This window comes from Dama dama, chromosome 26 (genome assembly GCF_033118175.1).
Source record: "Dama dama isolate Ldn47 chromosome 26, ASM3311817v1, whole genome shotgun sequence".
Classification (NCBI taxonomy): Eukaryota; Metazoa; Chordata; class Mammalia; order Artiodactyla; family Cervidae; genus Dama; species Dama dama.
In genome coordinates this window covers 43,140,725-43,165,258 of record NC_083706.1, presented here as the reverse complement: position 1 = coordinate 43,165,258, position 24,534 = coordinate 43,140,725, and the positions used below count along the sequence as shown (strand labels likewise).

At 41.8% G+C, this 24,534-nt stretch overlaps 1 protein-coding gene across 1 annotated transcript in view; it reads right to left on the bottom strand.

Annotated features, from left to right (window-relative positions):
- The window catches only part of ESR1 (estrogen receptor 1), a 271,737-nt gene that overhangs the window by 232,473 nt on the left and 14,730 nt on the right, over positions 1-24,534 (bottom strand). Inside the window, exon 2 of the mRNA XM_061130593.1 lies at positions 824-1,014. Within this exon, the coding sequence (XP_060986576.1) occupies positions 824-1,014 (191 nt within the window). The remainder of the gene's footprint in view (positions 1-823; positions 1,015-24,534) is intronic.

The window sequence follows — 24,534 nt, the reverse complement described above, 5'->3', positions numbered from 1 at the left end:
AGCTAAACTGCTGTCAGACCTCTGTTCTTGTCAAAGGATCTTTAGTATAGATATTTTAGGTAATAAAAATGACTGGTGTCCCACCCCCAGTGCATCCCCTATAGACAATAAAGCAAAAGTATAGACACTCCTGGAGTAGAAATGAAATGTAGCTGGCAGTCTATCAGAGAAACTGCACTTGGAAAACTATATACAAGAAAAGGGTCAAAGCAGACACAGTGAATGAAATGAATGAAATGTTACGGGTGCATACTTAATAACTGTTTGGTACAAATAATACATCCCTTATTACTGAGTCTTCTCATTTTAGCAAAAGGTCATGTTATCCATTGAGACAACAAAGAAATGGAAGAAGAGCAAGAGAAGATCGAGTTAAATTAGAACTGGTCTGGAGCAGAGATCAGAACACAATGCATATCTAGGCAAAGCCAAGTTGGAGAAATAACTATGTATGGATAATTAATATCACACAACATCACATAAGTCGAGCTGCCTACAACACACAAATATCCACCTGCCATCCCCCAATCATGGCACGGACAACATCTCAGAGAACCAGCTATTGAAATCCTCTTCCTCTAGATTGCTCACGACTGTTGGGATCTTGCCAGATGGAGGAAGCATAATTACTCAGCCACAACTACCCTGACATTTGCCAACTCCTTCTCCTGGGACCTTACCTCTTCTCCATGTTTCTATCATAGAGACTAGTGGGCTCACTAGGTATTAGTGTTTTATACAAATGGCTGATCGTATGTCTTCCTCTGTTGCTTCCCCTCTTAGGATTAAAATATGGGATAAGTTGTTTGCAACACACTATTACCTTGAATACTTCTCTTGAAGAAGGCCTTACAGCCCTCACAAGACCAAACTCCATAATGGTAGCCTGAGGCATAGTCATTGCACACTGCACAGTAGCGAGTCTCCTTTGCAGATTCCATGGCCATGCTTCCCTTGTCGCTGGTACTGGCCAATCTCTCTCGGCCACCCTGGCGTCGATTATCTGAATTTGGCCTGGGGAAAAGAATAGGAGAAAAAAACAAAACAAAACAAAAAAAACACAGTGAATCCATTAACATTAGAAAAGTAAAACATGCACTATCCTCTAAAGAATAAGAGGCTTGGAAGATGTAGCAGATCCACTTTATTCTGACATTTTGAAATAATGAATCATAATGTAAGCTAATCTTTCATTACCTCTGCAACTGTCTGTTGCAGCAAAAGGTGTTTGCCTATTATATTAACCTTGAGGGGAAATTGTTTATTGCAAACCTGCTTAAAAGTGGACTGCCTACACCGGAATATATTATTCAGAAAATGACAAAATGAAATTAGCTGGTTTCTATTAGATTTATTCATTTTTTTAGGGGTTCACAATGAACTCAGAACCATTTGAGACCAATGCTCATTCCAATTCCAGACCATGCTAAGGGTTTTTAGAAAATGGAGACAAAGCATAAAAAAGGGGAACATTTGAAACTCAGATGAACCAATGAGCCACGTAGAACAAGTGCAGAAAGATAATTCAAATTTTTATGTCACTGTTATCAGATAACCCTAGGTATCAGTTGTTTGGACTCGGCTATAACTTGAGCATATTAGTCAATATTCAATATTCCTCTTCAAGAACATGCAGAATGAGAAGAACAAAAGAATACAAGTGATTACACTAGCCTTGAAAATTTTTAGGGAGGAAGCACATCCCAGAAAAGAAACTGAGAAAGTACAAACAAAAAGTTCTGGGAGACCCAAGGAAATGGGGAAGCAAAAAGTTTAAAGAAAGAGAGACTGATAAAGTGAAGTTGGATTTGACATGAAGAACACTTGGCAAGGAGTTTCAGTAGACAGTACAAGACAACCCAGTAGGTGGAGAGTGGATGGAATGTAAGGAAATAAAAATAAATGAGGACCATTTCTTTGAGAACTTGATGCAAACAGGAAGAGAAAGAGATAGGGTTGTCACTAAAGAATATAAAGACAAGAAAGGATTTTCTCCCTGGAGGGAACTTCAGAAGTCATGGAGATTGAAAAGAATGGGCCAGCAGGCAGGGAATGGTGGAAGGAACAGGAAAGGAAAAGAGAATAAAGTCAGGAAGGGAAGTAAAGCAATCGGGATTAAAGACACAGATAGAAGGAACAGCCTCACTGAAGATACCTTGAAGAAGACAGGGAGAAACAAGATCAGGAAAGGAGTAGATGAGACTAGGTTTGTATCTCTCAGGGAACCAAGTATAGGAGCAGAAATTACCCTGGCCCCAGGATTTGCTCGGCATGTGCAACAGAATAAAGATAGAGGGCTGGGGAGCATGTGGCCAGAGCCCAGCACAGTGCTTGGTATGTGGTTGGCACTCTATACTATCTTGAAATGAATGAACAGTGTTCCAGGGTATATAGGGGGAAAAAAAGAAGTAGAAAAATATTTGAAGGAGAAATGAAATGAAGCCTATGACATTTTAAAAGAAAAAGAAAATAAGATGAGATAAAGTGAAGTGAAGATAGAACTTCCAGGGTCTCTTGGTTAAGGAAATTCACACTTCCTGCTTTCCACTGCCTGCCCAAATAACCAGACCACCCTGACGATCACCATTCCTTCTGTTCACAAGCCTTGACCTTCCTTTTAGGGCTTCCCTGGTGACTCAGATGGTAAAGAATCTGGCCGCAATGTGGAAGACCTGGGTTCAAATCACAGGTTGGGAAGATCCCCTGGAGAAGGGAATGGCAACCCACTCCAGTATTCTTGCCTGGAAAATCCCATGGGCAGAGGAGCCTGGAGGGCTACAGTTCTTGGGGTCACAAAGAGTCAGACACGACTAAACTTAGCATGCACATCTTTCCTTTTAGTTCAAATTTTGCAGTCCTTCCCTGCTCTCCTCACTCATTAATACTATCCACAATTTCGTGGCAGTGGTTCTCAAACTACATTTGCCATATTCACAAAACAACTAGCTCCTTGGGTTGAGTACGTTTGACTTTGTCAATTTTTTTCCATTCTAAATGACTTAGCTCTTGGGTTGGCAGTCACAAATAGGAGTTCTTTATTTTTTAATATCCTTAGAAAGCACTGCCTGTAGCTCATATTTTCTTACCCATCTCTTTCCATTTCATCACCATGCCATCCACACCCGCCTACATAACCTCAAATCTTTTTACTGTTTGTTTACTCATGTCTCTTGCACAAGTTAAGTCAGCAGAGAGCAGCTGTGAATATTTCACTATAGAAGCTTAGCATCTAGAGAGGGAAGGGGTGGTTAGCAAGCGTGACATTCACAAACTTGGTGTCTTATAAAGCTTTTTAAGTACTGAAAGTGAAAGTCGCTCAGTCGTGTCCAACTCTTTGCTATCCCATGGACTGTATAGTCCATGGAATTCTCCAGGCCAGAAAACTGGAGTGGGTAGCCTTTCCCTTCTCCAGGGGATCTTCTCAGACCAGGGATCGAACCCAGGTCTCCTGCACTGGGCAGGATTTTTTTATCAGCTGAGCCACAAACGAAGCCCAACAATACTGGAATCGGTAGCCTATCCCTTCTCCAGCAGATCTTTCCAACCCAGGAATCAAACCGGGATCTCCCACATTGCGGGCAGATTCTTTACCAACTGAGCTATGAGGGAAGCACTTTAAGTACTGAGCCCTATATTAATAACTACATTAGCACCTAACACATAGGAAGCATTCAATATACATTTGATGAATGAATGAATGAATAGTATGTGCACGGGCAAAAGTTCCAAGGTATTAAGTATCCTCCACCCATCCCTGCCTAATAAGATACCATATTTTTTTTAAATAGTGGTAAGATACACATAACATAAAATCGATTATCTTAACCATTTTTAAATGTGCCATTCAGCGATAAGTATATTCACATTGGTGTACAACCAATCTCCAGAAATTTTCCATCTGACAAAACGGAAACTCTTTACCCATTAAATAACAACTCCTCGTTTCTTCTTCTCCAGCCCCTGGCAAACACCATTCTACTTTCTGTCTCTACGCATTGGAGACTCTACACATTTCACATAAGAAGAATCACACAGTATTTGTCTTTTTGTGACTGGCTTATTTCACTTAGCATCATCTATGTATGAATTCCTCTCTTATCAGCTACCCCTAATGCCCACACACTGGAGGTAACATATCCTTGTTTTGAATTCAATAGCCGGCCTTCATTTCTCTTCTGCTACTTACAACATTATCACTCCTTCAATTGTTCATTCTCACCTTCATTGCTGTCCACTAAGTTCCCTGTGTCTTATTCATCATTGGAACTCTGAATGTTCAGAGCACAAAGCCTCTTCCAGAATAGGAACTCAATAAATATTGATATCAAATGAATTAATCAATGGCTGAGTCAATAATGTGACAATTTTCAAAATAATATAATAGGCTATGCATATACTGTTTTTAAGAATACTGGTAAAAGGTGTAAGAGCAAAAGCCCATTTTTCCCAGACCCAGCACAGTGGTGTGCTGTCAGCAAAATGTCTTTTGTCTACACTTTATCTTTGAGATATTCCTAGAGTACTGAAAATTCACTGTAGACATAGGGCGTGAGATCAGAAGGCTTCAGAGAAGGTGAGGGGGAAATTGCACAGGCCACATCTCCTCTCCATTAGGCAACGTTTTTATCCAACTGGGAAATTCACGAGTATAACACTATCAATCATCATTTGAGCTCAGCCCTGCTCTACAGAGACTCTCAAGCCAGGGTTTCATGAAAAAATAATAATAATATAATCCGGATCAAGTAAAAAGGTAAGTGAGATGCTCTCACAGGCCATGAAGTCCTGTCGCACCTTAAAATGCAACAGTCAAAGCTGCTGAGTTAAGCCAAGCTCATCTGGCCCAACTGCATCCAGATAGAGATCTGTGTCCTCAGGATGCAGACGAACTTGGCCGGGTAAACTGCAGTGGAAAGGCCCAGAGTGGGAGGTGCCCGTGTCTGGACTCAGACCAAGAGTCACAAGAGTGGACTCACAAGAGTGGACTCACAAGAGTGGGCCAGGCACCAACCCGAGGTGAGACCAGTCCCCAGGGATGAGCTTACTCACGGATCCCGGACTCATCTCTCCCGGCTGTCCTCTGCCTGGTCTTGCCTGACTGCAACTGTCACAGACCCAGAACTCTTAACCTCATGCCTCGCCAGTAGCAAGTGCCTCTATTACACTTAGGGCAATCTTTCTTCCTCTTCCTCTATCTGCCTTGGGCTTTTTTATTTCCACAGGACCAACGTCACCTACTCTCTTTAACTTGTTCTAAGTGTCTTCAGCTTCTGCCTTCCTAATAAGAGACTTCAGAAGCCTTAACCACGCTCTTTCCCTTTATCTTAAGTGATGATTTAATTTACTTTTGCTGAATTGCCAAAGCATCTCCTTTTTTGTAAAACTCATATTTCTCCCGCAGTTGTCACTAAACCTTATCATTTCTTATCCTGGACACTTCCTCATAAGACTTAGATGAGAAGTTGATGAGTCTATCAAGCTAAGTATTAAGAGATCAGCTGTGCTTTCAGTTCAGTTCAGTTCAGTTGCTCAGTCACGTCCGACTCTGCCACCCCATGGACCGCAGCATGCCAGGCTTCCCTGTCCATCGCCAACTCCTGGAGCTTACTCAAACCCATGTCCATTGAGTCGGTGGTGCCATCCAACCATCTCATCTTCTGTTGTCCCCTTCTCCCACCTTCAATCTTTCCCAGCATCAGGATCTTTTCAAATGAGTCAATTCTTCATGTCAGGTGGCCAAAGTATTGGAGTTTCAGCTTCAACACCAGTCCTTCCAATGAACATTCAGGACTGATCTCCTTTAGGATGGACTAGTTTGACCTCCTTGCAGTCCAAGGGACTCTCAAGAGTCTTCTCCAACACCACAGTTCAAAAATATCAATTCTTCGGTGCTCAGCTTTCTTTATAGTGCAGCTCTCACATCCATACATGACTACTGGAAAAAAAAACAGCTTTGACTAGTCGGACCTTTGTTGGCAAAGTAATGTCTCTGCTTTTTAATATGCTGTCTACATTTGTCATAGTTTTTCTCCCAAGGAGTAAGCATCTTTTAATTTCATGGCTGCAGTCACCATCTGCAGTGATTTTGGAGCCCAAAAAAATAAAGTCTCTCACTGTTTCCATGGTTTCCTCATCTATTTGCCATGAAGTAATGGGACCAGATGCCATGATCTTAGTTTTCTGAATGTTGAACTTTAAGCCAACTTTTTCACTCTCCTCTTTCACTTTCATCAAGAGGCTCTTTAGTTCTTCTTCATTTTCTGCCATAAGTGCGATGTCATCTGCATACCTGAGGTTATTGATATTTCTCCTGGAAATCTTGATCCCAGCTTGTGCTTCATCCAGTCCAGCATTTCTCATGATGTACCCTGCATATAAGTTAAATAAGTAGGATGACAATATACAGCCTTGGCGTACTCCTTTTCCTATTTGGAACCAGTCTGTTGTTCCATGTCCAGTTCTAACTATTGCTTCCTGACCTACATACAGATTTCTCAAGAGGCAGGTCAGGTGGTCTGGTATTCCCATCTCTTTCAGAATTTTCCACAGTTTGTGGTGATCCACACAGTCAAAGGCTTTGGCATAGCCAATAAAGCAGAAGTAGATATTTTTCTGGAACTCTCTTGCTTTTTCGATGATCCAGTAGATGTAGGCAATTTGATCTCTGGTTCCTCTGCCTTTTCTAAATCCAGCTTAAACATCTGGAAGTTCACAGTTCACATACTGTTGAAGCCTGGCTTGGAGAATTTTGAGCATTACTTTGCTAGTGTGTGAGATGAGTGCAATTGTACAGTAGTTTGAGTATTCTTTGGCATTGCCTTTCTTTGGGATTGAAAAGAAAACTGACCTTTTCCAGTCTTGTGGCTGTTCTTTAGCCCTACAGAATACCTATAAGAATTCTCTGAAAAGAAATAGGGTAGACGCTGGAGTGAGACATGGAGGAATGTTTCGCATCAGTGACTTAACATAAAGTTGCAACTCTGATGCACATAAATGACTAAAGAGTGGAATAAAGAAAGGCAGGGGGAAAGCAGAAGCTGGAGAGCATCAGATAACAAAAGACACCACCACTGTGCCTATGGAAACTGGAAACGCAACTGATTTAGATTTAGTTCCGTTTTCATTACATCAGTTTGACAACTAAATATCTGGTTGGCTAAAAAGTTCGATTTTTTTTTCCTTTAACTAGCTCTAGCTGTTTTCTTTAATATCATTTGAAACAATTTTGCTAGACAGTAATGCAACAGCTGTCATATCAGTGAGCATTTTTAAAAAATTTTATTAGAACTGGTGAATTTGGGGTCAGCCATTTTAGACGAAAGAAAAAAAGCAACATTTTCGGCATGTGTGTCTTTTGTTTTTACTTAAAAAAACCAAAGGAACGTTTTGGCCAACCTGATATTTCCAAATGGATGCCCCACTGATATTACATATTTGATATGATTTAAGAGAGATGTTGGAAGGCATTCATATTGGGGTCAGAGAGTGGACTTTCTTGGACCAAGTGAAAAACAGAGCCTAATAAAAAGTATTTGCCGGGAAGATTTTCATTAATCAAAGGAAAAGTTTGAAGCTCAGTGTAATCAAATACTGTTGTTTTTCCAACCATAAATCATGGTACCAGCCATCCAAAAGTTCTATTCCCCTGATTAGCCAAGCACTGAAAGAAAAAAAAAAAATTTAAAGACTTGGTTTCTAAAGGAAATATTTTTGCAAAGTTAAACTAAAGAAACCAACAAATACCCACTCTCTAGAAATGTGGGAGTAATTGAGTGCTAGTGGAATAATTTCATGAGCTTCCCTCACCAAGTTCCCAACATTGTGATCCAAGTTCCCTGAACTTTCTTTTCATGGCATTTACCACAATTTCCAGCCCTATGTTTGAGTGATTATTGACAAATATATGCTCCCTGTGAAGGCCATGAAGGTCCATGAAGGTGGGGACCATGTCTCACTTGCAATTAAAAACTCCCAATTTTAACTGACACACAGTAGGTCCTTAATAAATATTTGCTAAATGTACCTCCTGCATCCAATCCATAATCAAATTTAGTCCATCGTTTCTGCAAAACACAAGGCCTATCCTTCTTTACATTCCTGGTTTTCATCATTCTTGCCTGAGAAACAATACTCCATGTCTCAATTACTACAATTTATGTCTGTCTCCTATTAGTGGCTCAGAAGATAAAAAATTTGCCTGCAATGAAGGAGACTGGAGCTCGATCCGTGGGTCGGAAGATACCCTGGAGAGGGAAATGGCAACTCACTCCAATCTTCTTGCCTGGGAAATTCCATGGATAGAGGAGCCTGGCAGGCTACAGTTCATGGGGTCACAAAGAGTCAGACATGCCTGGGCAACTAATAGTCTCAGTTTCAATTTCCCATCATTCCTCAAACTCACCCTGCCAACCAACGCCCAAAGAACTGTCATAAAAGACAACATTCATCTCTCAATGACTTCTCATTGCCTATACCCAAAGATCATTTACCTTCTGGGGGTTTGTGGACCTGTTTGATGATCTAATGAAAATTCTGAAACTATCTAGAAAACACACATAAACAAATTCTCAAACTTCTACATATAATTTTAGGGGAGTCATAAACCAGCGAAATTCTAGTTAAAAAATCATCAGCAAATAAAATTAAGCCCAAGTGCCTGAATTCCCTGCTCCAATCAGTACTGATCTCTTTGTAGCTTCCTGAGCAAAATTTTGTCAAATCCACCTCTGAGAGACTGCTCACACTATGCTCCCCACATACTCACTGCCTATCATCTAGACATCTCAGCTATCAGATAAAACCAAGCTTCCTTCCCACATTCCATAAGGCTTATTTTATGTATCCTAGCTCATATTGGCTTAGCTTTAAATTCTTACAGCAGGTAAAGTCTTCACCACTTCTCTGGACACCGACTTAGATCTCGCTGGCGACTAGTCCACCACTATTAATACTTCCTATGCATTTCCTTCCCTCACCAGGCTCCTAAATGTCAACATTCCTTGAATCTCTGCCTCCAGCCCTCACCTTCTCAGCTGACAGCTCTTCGTGGGTATCTCAGCCCTGAGTGTGGCCACACGAAACTGCCATCTCATACTCTTCCTGGACAGCAGACCTAGATGCTAATGGCCACTGCAGCTCCTATTGATCTACCCAAAGAAACCTCAACCTTAATGTGTACAAAACTGAAGTCGGGATCTTTCCCCCAAATGTTGCTCTTACCCTTGCATTCCCAGTCTTGGCCCCTGGCCTAGTGATCCACCTGAGGCGTTCAAGCACACTGTTCCCTCTGCCTAGAACAGTCTCTTCCTCACCCGCTGAAGAACTCATATTCATCCTCCAGTTAAAAGTTTAAACTTAACTTCCTCCAGGGGGCTTTGCTGACCCTCATGAGGTAGGTTAGATGGACCCCACACTCCCCGATTGTAGTAGACATCTTCACTCCCTATGATATTGTGATTTTTTTTTTATAAGAAAGATATAGTTGGTCTGTGCAAGGCCACAGGGCTCCTAAAACCCCAAGTGATGAAAGCAAAAAAGGTTTCTCTTGCTATGTTAGTGAAGTGACTTTTGGACCCCACCTAAGGAGGGGGGTTGTTTGCCAGGGGAACCAGCCAAACCTAGAGGGTTGGAACTTTCAGTTCTACCCACCTGATTCAGGAGGAAAGGGAGGGTCTGGAGGTTGTATATATCACCAATGGCCAATGATTTAATCACTTGTGTCTATGTAATGGAGCCTCCATAAAAACCCAAAAGAATGGGGTTCAGAGCTTCTGGGTAGGCGAACACATGGAGATTTGGCGAGAGTGGGGTGACTAGAGAGGCATGGGAGCTCTGTGCCCCTCCCCCATGTCTGGCCCTATGCATCTCTTCCTTCTGGCTATTGAGCTAGTGAGTCAAACGTTTATAATAAACCAGTAATTCAGCAAGCAAGAGGTTTCTCTCACTTCTTGAACCTTTCTAGCAAATTAATCAAACCCAAGCAGAACCCTGGATTTAAAGCCAGTTGGTCAGAAACACAGGTGATGACCGGTGCTTGCCTGTGACCGGCATTTAAAGTGAGGGGGTCTCATGAGACGGAACCCTTAACCTATGGGATCTGATGTCACCTCCAGGGAGCGAGTGTCAAAACTGAGTTCGTGGCATTGGTGGTGTGCTAAAACACGCACACATCCAGAGTGGAGTCAGAATCACACTTTTGAACTGTGGTGTTGGAGAAGACTCTTGAGAGTCCCTTGGACTGCAAGGAGATCCAACCAGTCCATCCTGAAGGCAATCAGTCCTGAATATTCATTGGAAGGACTGATGCTGAAGTTGAAACTCCAATACTTTGGCCACCTGCTGTGAAGAACTGACTCATTTGAAAAGACCCTGATGATGGGAAAGATTGAAGGTGGGAGGAGAAGGGGACGACAGAGGATGAGATGGTTGGATGGCATCACTGACTCAACAGACATGAGTTTGAGTAAGCTCCGGGAGTTGATGATGGACAGGGAGGCCTGGCGTGCTGCAGTCCATGAGGTCGCAGAGTCAGACAAGACTGAGCGACTGAACTGAACTGATTCAAAACCCTCATGGCTTCCCACCACACCAAGAATAAAATTCAAAGGTCCAGCACCGTCTGTCTCCCAGCTGCACTCTCACCTGACTCCTCACACTCCTTTTCTCACTCACCAAGTTCCAGGTCCTGAAATCACTGCTGCTCCACAAAGACCAAGCGCATACACGTCTCAGCACTCTTTTCCTGACATGCTTCCTCCCTCCAGCAGGGTTTCTCACCTCAGAAAGCCTCTCCTGACCTAACATAAGCCTCCTATTACTGCTCACCCTAATGATGGTTTGGTTGTTCTTTACAGCCACCTGATACCAAACCGAATGCTAACATTAACATAATATGTGTCTTTCCCGAACATGAGCTTCCTTTCCCCAAAGCCTTGAAGACAGCCTGGCAAAGAAAGAATTGCTGAATGAACAAGTACATAAATAAATAATTGAAGCAAAGGACCAACACTTTTGTTGTGTTCTGTTAATTACCTGTCTTACCCCATACACTGTAACGTCCCCCTTGGCAGAACTGCAGCGACCTTACTCCATGTGGTTTCTCCCAACTCATGTTTAGCACAGTCTGACACACAGGTAAGTGACTGATAAACATCTGTCATCTGAGTTAAGGTACAGATGCAGTGACTTTTCTGGAAAGTTTTCCCAACTTGCTGCCTGTAACCCCCACAACACAACCCTGTCCTCCATATCACAGCAAGAGCAAAATGGAACTCGATTTTAAATCCATCACATCTCTTCAGCATCTATCATAAGGCTTCTTAACCTTCTTCCTCTGGGTGGACTCCAGGAAAATGCCCTTATTTATAGAAACACAGATTTTGCTTATAATCTTTGGGGTGTTCATGGGCGCGCTGAAGTCCATGAAAAATGAAAGTGTTACCCTTTCAGTCTTGTCTTTGCCACCCATGGACTGAAGCCCACCAGGCTCCTCTGTCCATGGAATTCTCCAGGCAAGAATACTGAAGTGGGTTGCCATTCCCTTCTCCAGGAGAATCTTCCCGACCCAGGGATCAAACCCAGGTCTCCTGCATTGCAAACGGATTCTTTACCATCTGAGCCACCAACAGACAGACTCACCAGTAAGTCCATGATAGGTCTTAAAAGACTTTAAACTAAGAGTGCCCACCCCAGGTCTATGGGAGAAATGCAGGTTCCTTAACATCAGACATTCTGACTTGTCCAGTCTCCCTATTCCTCCCTGGGCTAACTTTAAGTGTCTGACTTCCCCAAACAGACTAGCACATGTCTGAGCTTTTGTCCACACTGCTTCCTATCTTGGCCAAATAGCAAAAATCTCCTTAGTGAAAATGGCCCCTTTTCAGGTAGCAACCACTGAATTTCTCAATAGAGTCAACATACACTCCTAGAGTATCACATCCATAACTATTCTGAAATCCTCCTCCTCATTATATGTATTCACTGTGAGTCTCCAGGAAAGAGATCCTAATTGTACCATCTTTGCTTCCGAGTTTCCAGCACAGTAATGACAACTAGTAGTAAGCATTTGATAGCTGACTGTGAATGAGTAGGATTACATGATCCATATTGTATGTCTTGCCTTCTCAACTAGGCTGTAAGCTTTTCAACAATATGGAAACTATCCTCTATTTTCTGTGCTGTGCTTTGCTTAGTCACTCAGTCGTGTCCAACTCTGCAACCCCATGGACTGTAGACCGCCAGGCTTTTTCTGTCCACTGTGGATTCTCCAGGCAAGAATACTGGAGTGGGTTGCCATGCCCTCCTCCAGGGCATCTTCCCAATCCAGGGATTGAACCCAGGTCTCCCACATTGCAGGTGGATTCTTTACCATCCGAGCCACCAGGGAAGCCCAAGAATACTGGAGTGGGAAGCCTATCCCTTCTCCAGGGGACCTTCCCATCCTAGGAACCATACTGGGGTCTCCTGCATTGCAGGCAGATGCTTTACCAGTGGTAGCTACCAGGGAAGCCAAAGTATTTTCATCTCCACCTCCCAAAGCACTTGGTATGGTACTTTGCAAGAAAGTATCCAACAAAATTTACTGGACAAATTAATCAGTACAGAATTAAGAAAAACTATGCAAGAGACACAGCTATTGCAGTACCAGAATGCTGTATCAAGAGAACAAGAAACCAATGATTGATGCCTGTGTGTGTACCAACATACAAATCAATCAGAACATGGTTCTTTATGTACCTCTCTCTGCTTTAAATATCAGCATAAATGGGTATCAACTAGAGGTGGTTCATGCCTTTGGCCAGAACTTACTTATGGGTATTTTTACTCTCTAGGCAACTTTTTATTTAGATTTTAATATGATTTCCATTTCTTTTCCATGGCAGTACATATATGTTCTTGAAAAGAATAGACAAGTTGATATAAAATCATAGAGTCTAGAGAACAAAAACCCTGAATCCCATTTTTAGAAAAGCTAGAGTTAAATAAGTCCTGGGTCACATCTGGGCAGCCCAGTAAAACAGGGGGTAGTTATGTTCTGATAGACTAGTAAAGGGGCTTCTCAAGTGGCTCAGTGATAAAGAACCTGCCTGTCAATCAGGAGCTACAAGAGACATGGGCTTGATCCCTAGAGAAGGAAAGGGCAGCCCACTCCAGTATTCTTGCCTGGGAACTCCCATGGACAGAGGGGCCTGGTGGGCTACAGTCCATGGGGTTGCAAAGTGTCCACACAACTGAGCAACTGAGCACATACACACACTGGTTAAAAATTATTTTCTGGATGACAAATGTAGGTCTTTTCAGCTCTGTCAGAAAGACTCTAGCTCATTTACACTGCTTATCTGCAAAGTTACTCTATCTCTTGCCTCATACTATCCATTTAATGAGTATAATTTTTATTTGTATTTGTTGTATCTTCTGGTTAATAAACAGAGGCAGATAATGTCCTTCCCTAAACAGTACAAAAGAAAACTCCTCCCAAAAAATGACTAGAGATAAATGCAGTTCACTTCAACACTATGAAATTATCCAGGGAGAGAGTTATAGCTGCTATTTCAGCTTCAGCCCAAAGTTCAGACCACACCCTGGACTTCTGGAAAACCCAGCGTGACCCTTGGTCTAGCAAGATAAGAGGAGCTGGAGGAATAGGCAAGCAAAATTTCACACAAAAATTGATAGCTATGGCAGGCACTATATTAAGTGCTTTTATGGAATTAAATCATTTGGCCCTCAAAATTATCCCAAGCAATGCAATTGTAACTGCAGTTGTTTTTAAAATGAGGTAACCAAGGTACAGAGAGATTAGCTAACTCACCAAGTCATCCAATCAGAAAAGGATGGTGTCAAGGACCCAGGCAGTCTGATCCCAGAGCCCTACTCCCCGAAGAAAAGAGAGAATCCTTGAGAACTCCACCCCAACTCACCCAAGCCAAGTGTCACAACTAGGAACAAAGTCATTACCTCATATCTCATCGCCAAACTCAAAAATAGCAATCCCATTAGAAATTGTCCACAGTTATTTATTACAAGGCCAGTAACACTTTTTTAAGGGAAAATGCCAATTCAATTTGTAGTGCGAAGGTTGAGAACTCTGTTGAGTTCCATGAAAACAGAGCTAATGGAGCTGACAGTCATACAGAAGAACATCTTGACGAAAGTTTTAATATCTCCTAAAAATACGATTTCAGAAAATGCCTGTTTTAACTCACAAACAAAGAAAAAGCGAGGTGTCATTAGTGTTCATATACAAGAGTCCTGAAATTCTTAATGCACAAAGAATATTAGCATTTGCTATTCAAAACTTAAGTCTCTCTGTAAAATGTCAAGAGGTTTTCCCACTCACTTAAGAAAAATCTTCACCCCCACAATACAAGCAAGTGTTGATTTTCCACACTAATGGGAAACAAGAAAAACCTGGCATAAAATTCCCTAAAAAAAAAACCAACCATTTAGCCAATATGTTTTTATCTTTTATCAGTTACTAATGTGCCACCCATCGATGTGATCAGCGTTTCGTCACCTCTCCATTCTCTGCTTGTACCAACCAGCTGCAAGTGCTAATGAAGAGTGAGGACGAGGAGTCCAAAGAAGAAGCAAGGAACGAGAAACATGGGTAACACGAGGGAGGTAACTAAGGAGAGAGGCTTGACACCACACCTTCTTAAAACAAGGGCTTCCCCTGTGGTTCAGCTGGTAAAGAATCCACCTGCAATGCGGGAGACCTGGGTTCAATTCCTGGGTTGGGAAGATCCCCTGGAGAAGGGAAAGGCTACCCACTCCAGTATACTGGCCTGGAGAATTCCATGGACTGTATTGTCCATGGGATCTGAGCAACTTTCACTCCTTAAAACAAGCTTGACTCCCAGTCTAATTTCCATAGAAGACAGGACACTATGTCAGCAGAGGACTAATCTACTCGCAGGCAGAAACATTAAGAAATCCATTCATTCATTCATTCAATAGCACTGGGAAAGTGTCCACTTATTACCAGCCACAGAGCATCCTAGGACATAGGACAGATTAAAAAGGAGGAGGAGGAACAGGAAGGAGAGAGGGACAGAAGAAGAGAAGAAGGATAGGTTTTTTCCCAGGAAAGCAAACAGCTCAAGCTCAAGGAGGAAGACTTGGGCCTTTGGGAAAAGGCCCTCCAGGCACAAAACACCAAAAACAGTCCTGGAGCTCCACCACTGGCCTCTGGTTTGCTTTTGAATGTGATCCATAAATCATTCCATAAATTGTAAACTGATGAGTCCATCCAAGAGATAGAACGATAATATATCATCACATAAAAAGACCACACAAACATGTCTAGAGTTGCACATGGAAAGTTTTCCTTACAAAAATTATTTGGGAATCTGTATGTCATCTGTATGTCATTAGGGATCACAGAGCTGCAAATGTAATAAACTTCAATTAAGGAGGCAGGGTATTGTGGTGGAAAAATTCTACCCTGAGTCAGAACTCTCGGGTTCTAGATAAAAAGCTGCCAGTAACAGCTGCATGGCTTAAGCAAGTCCCCAACCTCTTTGGGTCTCAGTTGCTTCTCTGTAAAATGAGAAGTCTCAACTATGTTTTCTGAATTGCTTTCCAGCCTCTACGCTGGGTGACCATGTTTCCGACCAACAATAACATCTGTAAGCAGCTAGGGTTTCTTCAGTGGGTCTCACCAGTGCACAGCCCATTTTTCAAAACTCATTCCCAAGAGTAATAAAATGTGTAAAAGATAAGTTGGTAAGAGGCCCTAGCACTGTATTTAAGCCTGCTCAGTGTTCAGTCCCATGACCGATCAAAGATGACAAACACCCATTTCATCAGAGAGCTGACAGTGATGGCCATTGTGTTCCTAACTGTGGCTTGCCCACAGAAATGTCACTTCTCACTAATATGAGGCATGAAGAAACAGGACAGAAAAAAACTAGAGGGAAAAAAGACAAGAAACAAAGAAACGGAGGGACATATTCAATACATCTGTGTATTTGACATATTCTTAGTTCACTAGGCTCTATCAGTGATTGAGGTGGGAACCTGGGTAGAAGAAAATATAGCTGAGCTATCAATGACAAAGGAGACAAAATTCATCTCCTGGGGCTCTGTTTAGATTAGCATGCATGGCTGGAGAGAGAGTTGCCAAGCAAATGAACTATCCTGGAACAGAAGACAATTTGGATATGGTTTAAAAAGAACAGAGGTTCTTTAGCACTGAAACTTCCTCAATGGCCAAATTCTCCAACATAATCAGTGACCAGAAATGTTGACATCTCTGGGTAGAGACTAAGAGCTCTCTTAGAAAGGGAAGCTAGAAACAAATCTGCAGGGTTACTTTGATTTTTTCCAATCCATTCTACAGGAAGTTTCCCAGGTGGCATTAGTGGTAAAGAACCCACTGCCAACTCAGGTGAGAAACCCAGGTTCGATCCCTGAATTGGGAAGATCCCCTGGAGGAGGGAATGGCAACCCACTCCAGTCTTCTTGCCTGGAGAATCCCATGGACAGAAGAACCTAGTGGGCTATGGTCCATAGAGTCAGAAAGAGTGGGACACAACAGAATCAACTTAGCATGCCCACATTACAGGATGCAAGCTCAATGAGCAATCTATTCTTTTGCAGTTGATAATTTGCTTACTTCTGAGAAGACACAGATCACTCTGAGTTGTAGCAGAAACAACATCTGAAGACAGTGTCATCCAGAGACACCAGGAATACATGGGACATTGACGGAGCCTCAGATGACGTAGGGCTCATGGACAAACATCAGACAAGATTGGGTAGGTGTGTGTGAAACACCCCACTGGGGGCAGTGATTCTGCAACTGGCAGAGAGTTTGGGAGTTTTCAGATGCTGTTATTACCTCTTTGACTGAGGGAAAGATGCAAAGTGCTCTCTGCAAAAGCTTGACCTCTGTCTCCAGACTCATCTCCTGCTGCTCCTTTATCTACAAGCCAGGTACCACATACTTCAGCAGCCAACTGCATGCTCTTCCCAACTTGCCATGCCTTCACTCTTCTCATGCCTTTGCTCATGTTGTTTTCTGCCAAGAATATCCTTGCCCAGCCCCTGCAAGCCAGAAGAACTCCTGATCACATCCAGACTCATTTCTTCCCTCTACTACCTCTATACCTGGTATTCTCTCTGCCTCCATTTACACTGATCGCAATTACAGTTCCAAGGTTTCATGCCTGTTAGACCTTGAAATCCTTGTAAATGACATCCAATATATAGGAGGCAGCCAATTAATCTTTTGATTTTCTTTAAATTCAATTTAATAATTCAGCTGAGTTATAATACATGGAACTATTTCCATGACAGCTCTTTAAATAATTTAAAATACCTTGAGAGATTAGGAAATCTGTCCAAATATATGTCTGATTGTCTGCCCAAATTTCCTCTAGAGAGGAAGAGATAATAGAGAAAAGAAACTTCAAGTTTGGGTAAGTCATTCCCAGTTTACCAGGATTTTCTAAACCACCATTTAAGGGACTTTAGAGTAAGTCACTTAACAAGTGAGCAATTCTGTGCTACTTTTCCACATTTGAAAATAGCAATACCAATATTTTCTCTAGCTGAAGAATTTATGGTATTGGTAATATTTACAAAAAGAAACTAAAAATCCCGAAGCCAGATGCTGATGTTAATCTTTAAAGGAAACCAGAATGGAAAGATACACGTACCCCAGTGTTCATCGCAGCACTGTTTACAATAACTAGGACATGGAAGCAACCTAGATGTCCACTGGCAGATGAATGGATAAGAAAATTGTGGTACACAGGCACAGTGGAATATTACTCAGCTATTAAAAAGAACACATTTGAGTCAGTTCTAATAACGTGGATAAAATTGGAGCCTATTATACAGAGTGAAGTCAGAAAGAAAAACACCAATACAGTATATTAAAGCATATATATGGAATTTAGAAAGATGGTAACGATGACCCTAAATGAGAGACAGCAAAAGAGACACAGATATAAAGAACAGACTTTTGAACTCTCTGGTTGAAGGCAAGGGTGGGATGATTTGAGAAAATAGCATTGAAACATGTATATTACCATTGTGAAATAGATGACCAGTTCAAGTTTGATGCATGAAATAGGACATTCAAAGCTGGTGCACTGGGACAACCCAGAGGGATGGGATGGGGAGGGAGGTGGGGGGGGTGGGGGTTCGGGATGGGGGACACACGTACACCCATGACTGATTCGTGTCGATGTGTAGCAAAAATCACCACAATATTATAAAGTAATTAGCCTCTAATTAAAATAAATTAATTTTTAAAAGACCTAGTTTGAAGTGTATATATATATATATATATATATATATATAGTAGCATTCCAATAAATGTATGACACCAAAAAGGATTTTAATTACTATCTAATTCTTGACTCCTCTCTCACAAGCTGCATCAAAGCTGTCAGGAAATCCTATCAGTTTGACCTTCAAAGTATAAATCAATTCAAATTCTCGATATTTAAAGAAATATTGTTAACTTTTAAATTTGGTAATCATAGTATAGTTGTATTTTTACAAAATAGTCTCCATCCTTTAGAAATGCATACAGAAATATTGACAAGCTATATTATAATGGTCAAAGCTGGGTGATGGGAACATGAAGGGTCACTGTGCTTTTCCATTTTTGTAAAGGTTTTAAACCAGTCACAATAAAAGCTCAGAGCAGGTCATTCCACTCTTTGAAATCCTCTGATGAATCTCCCACTCATTTGGAGGAAAAGCCAGCATCCCATCAATGGTCCACAAAGGCCCTATTCACTCTGAGGCCTACATTCCTCTCCATCCTCACCTCTGACTTGGTACTCCACCCCGTCATCCCAGCCTCCCTGTTCCATACACAGCAGGCACACGCCTGCCTCGGGATCCTCTCACTGCTGCGATCTCAGCCTGAAATACTCTTCCCTGAGAGATTCCCCTGCTACCATTCCCTCCCCTATTTCAAATCTTTGCTTATGTGTTGTCTTCATATTGGACCCTTTCCTGATCAGTCTGATTTGTTCACTGGTCTATTCCCGGTGCTTAGAATAGTGCCTGGCATAGGGTAGACGGCCAATAAATACTGACTGAATGAATGAATGGGCAAACTGAGTCAGCCATCCAGCGCACCTAGGTGGAGGTGCTACAACATCACCAGGGTGAAGTAGGAGTATGTCAGACAGGCAACACTGGTGACTCTTGATCAGAATGGCAAACCGTGACTTCAAATACTCCTTGGACCAATGGTCCAGTGTGGTGCTCAGGAAGTCATCAAAGTTAATAGAGCACAGTTGTCTACAGCCTGGGTCTCAAGTAGCCAGGAGATGGAGATGGGCTTTGCAATGCCACCAAGCAGCTGGCCACTGACATCAACTACCTGATCATGTGATGGACACCCTGGGCCTGCAACCACCCCACACCTTCCAGAACATCCCGACACTCCTGAAGGCCAAACCTGAGGATTACAGACTGGTCACAAAGGGCCTGTCCTGTATCCTCACCACCACAGTGGCTTCCGTGCAGAGTTCAGACTACAGATCCCCAACACCTCCGACTGAGAAGAAGGTCAGGGCTGGGGTTCTGAAGTGACAATGACTCTCCAGAAGGGATCTGCTCTACACATCTGCTCAGGATTAGGCAGAATTTGTTTTTTAAAGACTTGGTTCATTTGTATAATCAAATAATAGTCATAAATTAGAGGAATATTGTTTATCAGAGAAGAATTTTTAGATGATTTTTAGATGACCTGATCCTGAAAACTGAATTAAGAAATACGATGAGATGAAGAAAAAAGAAAACAGCTGCTCTGGAACTCCTTGGAAACATCAGTGTCTCAGGCCTCCCAGCACAGGCTGGTGTATTCTAGCCTTTGCATTCACAGTTTCCTCTCGTTTCTAGACAGCAGCCTCTTGAGCTTCCTCCAGTTTCTAGACAGTACCCTCTGATGGGTTTTTCTAGAAGATGCAGTCAGAAGCAATATGACAGGGATCAAATTCCCAGTCTCTACTCCACTTGCTCAATCTTCCTGCAGGACTTGGCACTGGTCAGAGGGAAGTCAATATTACACATCTTTACTATCCTTATAAGTGGTATTTATGACTCGTTCTATTTAGCTCTGAAATACTCTTGACTCTTCTGCCATAGTTCTGCAAGGTAGAAGCATGTTATGAAGCAGGAAACAATCAAGCCAACCTTCCATTTATTCCCCTCCCATCCCCAGTGCTCTGCTCAAATCTGGCTCACATCCAGTTGGGGCAAAATCCCTCAGCTCTTAGCCAGTGGCCTCAGCTGCCACCAGCTCAAGCAACAAGTTTCCCAAGCGGCTGAGAACCTTGCTCCAACTCTCCCCGCTCCACCCCACCAACCCCAGCTATGCCTTGGCGTGTGCCTCTGGGAGCTGTTCAATGTCCTTGAGTTAGGGCGGGGTAAAAGGAAATGTTTCCAAAGACTCATGGCTTCTCACTCACACTTTGTTCCCCATGGTCTCACCCAAAAGACTTCTGAGGACTCCCCCCGTCCAGAAAATTATACATGTACAATTATCCAGCCATACACAGAAGCTGGCTAGATCACTTCCTCAATTCACTGCCTCCCAAGCATCTCTTTCCCCCCCCCCCACCGCCCCTCAGCCTTGATTTCTTTACAAGCCCCCTAGTATCCATGCATTTGGAGGTCCTCAAGCCACATGCCATCCCCACAAGCTGGTTTGCAGCCATGCATCGAGGCACCTCATGCAGCAAGCCACCACTGCCAAGCTCAAGTTCTCCTGCTAGGGAGTCAGCCATCCCAACGTGCTAAAAAATGAAGAAATGGAGAAGAAAGGAGTGCAGATCTGTTTAATGTTCTATCTAGATAGAAGCTGTATTTTTTTCTTCTAAATCTTTCACCCTCTGGAAAGCATTTCCAAGAATAATTTTTCTAACCTGCTATTTTCTGAAATCAATCACAATGCTGCAAAAATAAGAGAATTCCCTCCAAACAACCAAGCAAAGTTCACTCACTATATTACTTACTCACAAAAACTATCTAATTAATAATTCTGATGACAGATCTCTTTTTTTAAACTAGCTCCTTACTCCTTGGTTTTCTCCTCATGCAGAATTATAATACTGTAATATTGTATTGTAATATTTTCCCTTGTACTCTATCATTCTGAGTAACAGAATTATCAGCTATGTCATTCTGGGTTTACTCTAAACCTATGTCTTTAATTATAATCAAGAATGATGACAACTATTTAAATGTGCAGATTCCTCATCAGTGTGCTTCCTTTCCTGGTAGGAAAAGACAGGCAGACATCTGTGTACTAGTTGGAAGAGAGAGTCATAAAACATAACCTTCAGGCTTCAAAAATGAAACTCAGTAAACAGTGAGGCAACATGGCCAGGGCTGCCAGATTTACCCAATAAAAATGCAAGACACCCAGTTAAGCTGAATTTCAGAATAACAGCAAAGAATCTTTTAGTATAACATCATGTGGGACAAAGCTATACTAAAAAAGTTTTTCTGTTTGTTATCTGAAATTCAAAGTCACTTGAGCACCCTCTATACACCGGACAATCCAAAATATGAAGCTTTTAAGAGCAGGCAGCAGAGATACATGAGTTTGGCAGCAAGGACAGAGTTGAGTTCAGGACAGTGGGAAAGGCTACATCACAGGCTTAACCACGCTTTTCTCGTCAAGAGACAAAAGACGGCTTTAGACAAAATTAGGCAATTTTGAACATGCATTAACTCTTGAGCCAATGGGATTTCACATTAAATTAATGCTCACTCATTTACTACAATTATTTAGGAGTTCAAAAGACTAATGCACCATCCGATTCACGTGGATTAGGTCAACGAAGGGACGCTCACTCCATGCTGAGCACGATCTCGCATCGCACCATGAGGCCTGTGGCCTCACATTAATTGATCATTCTCACTTTCCGTCCACCTGCTGCTGTTCTCCTTCATGTAGATCCAATTAGAGAGTTTTAGCCTAGACCTTGAGAAGATTAAAATGATCATATTCTCAGGAGAAATATTGACTTAGAAACAGCCACCATTGACCTGATCATCCTTTGTATGTAGCATCCCCAGGCTGCGAGGAGCCACCAGAATTCAGAATGCAGGGCCAAAGCTCTCCACAAATCACCATGGAAGCTTTGTCATCAGCTTCTCAGTGAAAGTCTTTTTGCCGAGAGGCTGCTGATAGCATTTTCACAACCGGAACAAAATACATTGTGGTCTACAATTTTTTACAGAAGAGAAAAGAAATGGGAAAGGTAACCTCAAGAAGTCTATAGGAACTTCTGCAACCTCAAGCTCTTCTTTCACAAGTGTAAAGGTCATCCTTTCCATGAAGAACAAAAAGTCACTGAATGTTAATGTAAGCATAGTTAATTGACAATTAATTAATTGACCATTTTAACAGTTCTTTAATTCATTTAAAAAAGAAATTGAAAAAATAGTATAGTTTTGTTTAGCTATAAATCCCAACCTGAGAAATACAAATTTCTACAGAATAAGTGGTTTCAAATTATCTTGGTTTAGTACAGTTATAACCCATCAGCCATGCCCTTCTTTAACACATTTATCAGGAACATTAATTACACTCGGGACATACAGTTCCATCAATAGCCATTCTTATTAATCTTACATTTCATTTCCTGGAACAATATTAACTACAAGGGGGAAAATTTAATAGTAAACAGTGTATAACCAACATTAGGTTTAGCAATTAGTCCCAAAGAAGACACAAGATACTCAACATGGGACCCTGTTATAAAAATTGTCTATTGTAACGAGGCTGCTGGATCAAGCACAGATTGAATTATTTTTTAATTTTGCCAATACTGAGGTGAAATATCTATTATGAAATAATTCAAGTTCCATTTTCACTTTGGTAATTATGGAACAAAAATAGCATCCAACTGCTTTAGAAATCTGAAAGGAGTCAGCAGAAGTCTCCAGAGAAGTCCAATAAGGTAATCCTGAACCTCTGCGCTCAGGAAAAAGAAAAACGGAAAACAAAAAAGGAAACCTTCCATCACAAAGTAACAAGATACAGTTGTCCCTTAACATTCGACTGCAGAGGATTGATTTGGGGGCACCTCCACCCTGACTCCCACCTAAAATCCATGAATGCTCAAGTCCCTCGTATAAAATAGCACAGTATTTGCATGTAACCTATGCACATACTGGAGTGGGTTGCCATTCCCTTCTCCAGCAGATCTTCCTGACCCAGGGATTGAACCTGGGTCTCTTGAATCGTAGGCAGATTCTTTATGGTCTGAGCTACCAAAGACCCTTAAATCATCTCTAGACTCTATATAACACCTAATATAATAAACAGTTGTGAATACGATAAAATGCAAGTAAATAGTTGCCTGTGAACAGCAAATTCAAGTTATGCTTTTAAAAACTTTCTGGACTTTTTTCCCCCCAATATGTTCCATGGGGGGTTAACTGGATTCAGAACCCGTGGATACAGAGGGCTGATTGTATAATTATTAGAACTGACAGGATGATCTAAATATAAAAGCCTCCCAGATTCTTAAAGCTGTAGTGTCAAACCAAGATAAAAAATTCTCACAAGGACCACAAACACCAATTGAATTGATGGTCTGTCTAGACAGGAATGGCTGGAACAATGGCATTAAGCCATTGTTACGGTTTTGTCATGATCAGCATCAGGCATTCCTTCATTCCACTTTGCTTCCGTTTCTACTCTCCACGACAGAATTACAAGGAGTAGGGCATGGCCCTGAAATCCTCAGTGAACAGAAGCTGGTCACACCTCCAGCCATATGAAGTGGTAGGTTGGAGGCAGAAGGCATAGGTTCTAGCCTTGGCTCTGCCCACACTAACTGGGGAACTTACGGGAAGTCACTTCACATCTCTAGACTTGAATCTCCTCAACTGGAAAATAAAGAGGTGGGAATCACAACTAAGATTCTTCCTAGATTTCAAATACTGCAATTCTATGATTTTAATTACATAAAGAAAGGACTGGACCAGATGAATACTATAATTCTGTCTGAATTTTAAATCCTTGGGTATGTTTCACGTGGAGAAATGCACAAGGTTGCTATCAGGAAGTGTTTGTAGGATTTTATTTAATGGTTCCTTCTGATATCAGAAGGGAAAACACTCCCCTACTACATGGAAAAATGTTTAAACATACTTTTAGCAAGCAGCATAAAAATAGTCATTTCCCATAAAACTAAAAGCAGCAGCTCTGGGACATAGTCTAAGATTAAAGCATTGTCACAACTAAATATAAAGACACAACAAATCAACTGCCAAGTAAATCAATCAGTGACAGAAGATATTCTGTCCATTTTCATGCAAAATAGAGCAGGTTAAAACCTGAGCTCCAAAATTCACCTTCCAAATTTGGAATCCTTAACTCTCCATTGGCCCAGCCCAGGTATTTCAGAGGTAAAGAACCTGCCTACCAATGCAGGAGACACCAGAGACACAAGTTTGATCCCTAGGTTGGGAAGATACTCTAGGGGAGGAAATGGCAACCCACCCCAGCATTCTCGCCTGGAGAATCCCAAGGACAAAGGAGTC